Source organism: Eptesicus fuscus, chromosome 15 (assembly GCF_027574615.1).
Source record: "Eptesicus fuscus isolate TK198812 chromosome 15, DD_ASM_mEF_20220401, whole genome shotgun sequence".
Classification (NCBI taxonomy): domain Eukaryota; kingdom Metazoa; phylum Chordata; class Mammalia; order Chiroptera; family Vespertilionidae; genus Eptesicus; species Eptesicus fuscus.
In genome coordinates, this window is record NC_072487.1 from 16,351,459 (window position 1) to 16,357,694 (window position 6,236).

Genomic DNA, 6,236 nt, shown 5'->3' on the forward strand with positions numbered 1-6,236 from the left:
CAATAATTATTTAGAAGTACCTCAATTGTTCAATTCTTCCTTTGGTTAATTTTATATAACGCTGGATTGTTTCATACTTACAAATGTATTTTACAACTATAAACTCCACTTTTCAATAAAATAAAGACAAGTACAGTTTTAAAATAGAAATTTAACAATGTATATTTTAGGGAGAAAATGTGTTAGTTTAAAATAAAAGTATTTCTTGAAATGGCTTTATTCAAGGCACATACAATGTTTAAATGTTTCTTTCACTTAATAAATGCTAAAGAAGTCTTTAAATCTCAAGTTTATTATATTGCTTTTAAAAAACAGCATCTTTAAGGCCTGGTAATCCACTCACCTACATAGTGAACACATTAATAGATGTGGATGTGGGTGTAGGTGTGGGGTTGCATTGCATGCCTTTTAGAAATGCTTCAGAAAGGGGGAATAGACAGGTGTGTTACAGATTGTCCTGAGTCAGTCTGGAATACAGTCTGCTGCCAGTTATATTGTCTTTACTGGGGTGGTGGGAAGAATCCCTAATCATCCCCGAAAAGGCATAATCCAAAGCTGGGTGAAAAGGCAATGCTGGTACCAGCCCAGGCGTTAGGTAGGGAGACATGAAACCAGGTAGCCCTCTTCCCGGAGAGGAATATGCCAGCCGTAATGGACTGATACCTAGTCTAGGACTTAAGCTGTAGAGACTGGAATCACGTCCATAAGAAGCAGAACTGGTTTGAAGAGGAGAGAAAGCTGATTTATTTCCTAGAGTTCCAAAACCAATTCCAGCTAAACTGAAGTTTGAAGCTCTCTGGAAAGCTGTATTTCCCAGTTCTCCTGAGCTTGCTAGGTCCCTGCTGTCTGGTTGGTGCTCTTTCCCATTCAGGACCTGTTCGATAGCTTGGACCACGTCCCCTTTGCAGAACTGCAGAATGCCTTCCAGCCGGCCGCGCCTGTAACTTGGGAAGATCTTGGTAAGGATATCAAGAGGATCTCTTGGTCTTGAAGACACTGTGCGAAGTCTGGACCTGGGGGCAGTGAAGTTTCTGGCCCACTCGCTTTCATTTCCTGATTCCAGATCGGAGGAGGATAGAGACCTGGGACTCTCTTCACCTCCGGATTGCTCCCCGGGGTGAGGAGACACAAGGCCGTCACCCTTGTTTGAGTTTTCTGAAACAGAAGACCTAAGGTTGTGTTTTCCAAGGACACCAATAGGCTTAGGAGATGATCCCAGGGTGGGCTGATGAGGTTTGGAGACCGGTTCTTTTTGTCCACTCTGGTATGAGTCACATTTACTCTCTTTGTGTTCTGGGGGGAAAGAAAAATGAAGAGGAATCAAATAAGGAGAAACTTCCCAGAACATGGTGCTGCCTACTCAAAAATAATGCTGGATGGAATAATTCTTCCCTCATAGTATATTAGTAATACTTATTCACTGTAAAGGCATTTTAATGAATAAGAATTTTTAAAGCTCATTTGGAAATGCCAATGTTGGAATAGTGGGAAAATGCTATTTATTATGCCATTTCAAGATCACAAAAATTAAATAATATATAAATTCAGTAGTTATTTAGGAATCAGAAATGAGAGTCCATTGTTATCCCAAATTGTTAATGTAATACCCAATATCGCACACTGGCAATTTGAAGTTTTCCTAAATGTCGCTTAACTTTTGTTGTTATCCAAGAGAGTCTTCTTTTCACAATGACATGATGCCCAAAAAAAACTGAGTGAAATAGTTATGTTTAGGTAAGAAATCAAAAGAAGAAGCCTGAGTATGAAAATGAATATTCTATTTAATCACTAATGCTACATTTCTACAATTGGTTTTTAATGCTCACATTAGCAAGTTCCAACTAAATTACCTGAATAATGTAAAAAAAATAACAAGATTGTTTACTCCATTTCCAATCTAAACCAATAATGATGACTGCTGTACCAATCTCAAATCACACCAGTCACATACTTCATTTTAGTGAGAGGTGACACAGAGTTGGTATTTGTTATAATCCTCTGCGAAATACAGGCTTTCCTTTTCAACCCTAGGAAAATATCGAGAAAAGAGGTTACAGTCAAATTGTTCCTAAAAGAAAATTAGAAACAGCACTATTGCACTATTGTAATCTGTATGGGTCTTCAAAGTGTGTGGTAAAAATAATATATTAGGTATTTATTTCAAATCTCAACTCCCTTGTAATCTTAAGGGGAATTTTCCAACAAAATTGTTTTTACAGAGCAATCTGATTTTTCTACCTCAACTGGTTGAGCATGAATATTAATAAAACAAGAATATCTTTAGGAAAATAATAATGCATAGATTCACTAAGTAACTTTTATTTTGGTTTACCCTATAGACGTATTTTATCTCATTTCCATTTTCAAAGAGTAAATTGTCAAATGGGGTACTCAGAAAATTTCAGTTAAACTTTCTTATTCTACTTTCTTATGAATGCAACAAAACAAATATTGCCTAAAGCAGTGATTTGCAACCACAATTTGCAAAACTCCTATGTTTTCTCAAGGAGAGGTCCTACATTCTAAAATAATATCTACAATTTATTTTAAAATTAAAGTCAGTATACAATTGAAAATTTTGATCACTAAAATGCTGTCACTATATCAAACATATAACAAAAGAAAGAATGTTTCTCCTATAAAATTACAACAACTCTAGTACTGTCAACTTTAAATAAAACAATAAAATTCTTTTGATGTAATCCTGCCAAGTGGAAAGAGATTGGCATTGGTCTGCCATTCCATTTTATTTACAAGGAGCCCCCTGAACATGTAAGGCATCAACATTTCATCTCTAAAGCAATTTAATTACATTGTACTCATGGAGTATAATATAATGCAATAAAATATGGATTGCATGAAACCATCTAGAAAATAAGGTGTCTTTAAAATACTGTGATATCATTTATATCATCTCTCTGTTCTTTCAACCCCTATTGCTCTTTTTACTTCTTTACTTTTATCATTGTATAGTATGTCTTGTAGTTTTTGGATATGTATAGTTTTCCTCATTTTGAATATAAGGTCCTTTTGTGTAGGGAAATCTTTATTCACCTCTGAATCACTGTTAGTCTTTGTCTCATGAATGAGTAAATTAAGTACCTTCCCACAGCTCATGGATATTGTGTAAGAAGAGGCAGTTTAGAAAAGCCGTGAAACTAGTCTTCCAAAAAAGGGGGTCAACTGAGCCAAAGAATAAAATAACATAATTGACCCTATGGAACAGAACACTCTGGTACCCCTCCAAGAAAAATACATAAATCAGTATGTAGCAGAGGTTTGTTAGCCAAATCTCACTGTCAATTTAATTCATAGACTTTTAACTGTTACTTCTTTTTTATAGTAGTTTTGTTTAATAACTCTGCTCTTCAGCCCTCTTTGATTTTTCATAAGAAATGTTTGAAGTCTATTTTGTCTGCTGAAGTAAACTAAGACATGGGCAAAAAATGGCATAGGTGAAAAAATCATATATGCCTTATATAAATACAGAAATAGTTTTTTTATCAAAAGCACATCCTGTGATATAAGATCTGCAGTTTCATAATCTAGGGACGTTTTCTAATTAATAACTTACTGTATCATTATCGTACAATTTCATATAATACAACCTGTCTTAGATTTATAAAAAAAATTACGGGTAACATTTTCACTGCTAGTGGGCCCTGTGGAGGACTATGAAATTCACTAAAATACAGTGGGATTTACATTATCAGGAAAAGTTAATTTGGAATAACCCTAGTCAAATGTAGATATGTATGTTCAATGTAGATATGTATGTATATGTATGTGTGTGTATGTGTGTGGGTGGGGTGTATATGTATATATGACCTAACACAGTGTATGAAAGTGATTTGTGGCTGATAAATAAGAAAAAATAATTAAAACTCCTTGGGTAAGAAATCCCTAATATTGGACTTTGAAATTCTTATCTGTGTTTTCACAAATGTGGAAAAGTTAATTTTTTTCTATATAGGAAGAGCTGAAACTTCAAATATTAGAACATTTTACACTTTAGGAGGCTGACAAATGAGGATTGGGGGTGGAATGCTTAAAAATTTGAAGAGACTGGGATGAAAAGAGGCTTTGATGGATTTCAGTCTCTTCCCCACTTCTAGCTGGCTCCAGAAATTTGCCCCAAAGGTCAGGAACTCTACTCTCAACTATCAGTGAGTTTCTCACTCAAGATCAGAAGGTTAACTCTGGTTTTATAGCTGAAAACGGTACCAGATCAAGCTCAAAACTCAGCCCCTCTCACTAAGCTTTTCACTCAATGACTACTCACACGAAGTCACAGAAACTGGGGCACAAACTCCATGCCTAAGGTAAGTTGCTCATCTGATTACTCACCCTTCACTTTTTCCATTATCTTATCCTATCGCCTCACAGAAAGCTTTTCCAAAGTGCATGCGATGGCACTCAACCACCCTCATTCGCGTCATATTGCAGAGCGGTTTTCCAGAACTTAGTGTTCTTTTAAACAACTTTTAAGTAAGTAAGTAAATAAATATATAAATAAATAAATAAATATTGATTTCAGAGAGGAAGGGAGAGAGAGATAGAAACATCAATAATGAGAGAATGATGAATCGGCTGCCTCCTACCCGTCCCACACTGGGATTGGAGCCCGAAACCTGGGCATGTGCCCTTGGACGAGGAATTGAATGGTGACCTGGTTCATAGGTCGAGGCTCAACCACTGAGCCACTGGCTGAGCTTTTTAAACAACTTTTATTGCCCGCCTCCAGGGCAAGGCTGCTTGTGTCAAACACTTTCTCTCCAGAACAATCATTTTCTTTTGCAAAGAGGAAAAGAAAGACCAACTCACCTTGCTCTCCCTCCGTGTAATCTGGCTGGAAAGCCTGGCAAGCAGGGGTCGCCAGCCCACCAGCCCGTCTCAAGGCATCCAGTCCCAGCGCAGTCCCCTCCGCAGGGGCGCTCGCCTCCAGGGGGTTCTCGGCTCCGCTGCAGCCTCCGGAGGTCCGACCCCCGGGCCCCGAGGGCGAGGGTCCCGAGTACAAGAGCCTCTGCAGCCCCCCGGCCTCACTCTCCTCCTGGGCCTGCTGCCGGCGCAGCGCCACCTGGGCGGCCATGACGCGCTGGCGCTCGGCGATCAGGGTGCACTTGGCACAGGCGCAGTCCCGCCAGCGGCAGAGGCGCTTGTGGCCCTTGAGCGCCGAGACCACGCCGTGATTGCGGCAGCGGGCGCACTTGGGAGTCCGCGGGTAGCCGCCGCCCAGCGCGCCCACCCCGCGCTCCAGCCCGGGCGCCGGCCGGGAGCCCCCGCTTCCCGCGGCGGAGGCGGCGGCCGCGGCTGCCCGCAGGAACAGGCTGGGCGGCCGCAGGAAAGTTGGAGGAAGCGGTATCCCCGGCGGCGGAGCGGCCGCGACCACCAGCCCCGGGGCCAGGCGGGGTCCGCCGCTGCCGCCGCAGTCTCGGCTCCCGCACGGGGACGGCTCCATTCGGGAGCAGGGTCGGCGCGGGGTCGCCCCAGGGAAGTGCGCTCGCTGCCCGCAACTAACCCTGCGGGGGGTGCGGGGACCAGGGCGCCGGCCGGGGTCCCGCCGCCTCCCACCCGCACACGGACAAAGTTTGGCACAGCGGCCGCCGGGAGTTGGGGACCACCGCGTCCAGGAGCTGGAGACTCGAAGGGGTGCAGGTGCCCAGTGAGCTGCTGAGAGCCCGGGCGCAGCGCTCACGTCCCGGCGCCGAAGGGAAGCTCGGAGAGAGGCTACCCCGCCCACCGGGCCGCCGGGCCAAGCTCAGAGCCCGGAGCCCAGGGCCAGGGGCGGAGAGTGGGACCTTCTGGGAGGAGGGGCAACAGGAGGCGCAAGAAACCCTCCTGATGGGATGGATGCCCATGGCCTTTCCCCAAAGGAGCCCTTTTACACGTGCTTCCCCATGAATTCCTCAGTGTTTGTATTTGCGAACCAATCTTCAAATCCTTTCCCAGGCCTCTGACTGCCCTTCTGAAATTAAGCAATAGTAGTAAATGCTCCTTCCCCCAAATCCAGAACAAATACTGCAAAAATGTATATGGAGCCAAAGAAAAGACCCCAAATAGCCGCAGCCTTCTTGAAGCAGGTGTGAAGATTTGAATGTGGAATGCTTTCCTTTCCTTTTCCCAGAGGAGGGCTTCAGGATGGGAGCATGGTCAGTTTTCAGGAGAAAGCACAGCTCCACAGGCTGCAAAGGTTTCCCACTTGAAAGCTGCTTTACTTTAAGTAGGTCTTAGGGCTA

General features: G+C 43.1%; 1 protein-coding gene across 1 annotated transcript; it reads right to left on the reverse strand.

The window, feature by feature from the left end:
• Nucleotides 1-288: 288 nt before the first annotated feature.
• On the reverse strand, nucleotides 289-5,458 carry DMRTA1 (DMRT like family A1). The gene is made up of 2 exons (XM_008154095.3): nucleotides 4,825-5,458; nucleotides 289-1,293 (listed from the first exon to the last, which is right to left on the reverse strand). The coding sequence occupies exons 1-2, from the start codon at nucleotides 5,456-5,458 to the stop codon at nucleotides 446-448; spliced, it is 1,482 nt and encodes a 493-aa protein (XP_008152317.2). The 3' UTR covers nucleotides 289-445.
• Nucleotides 5,459-6,236: the final 778 nt, after the last annotated feature.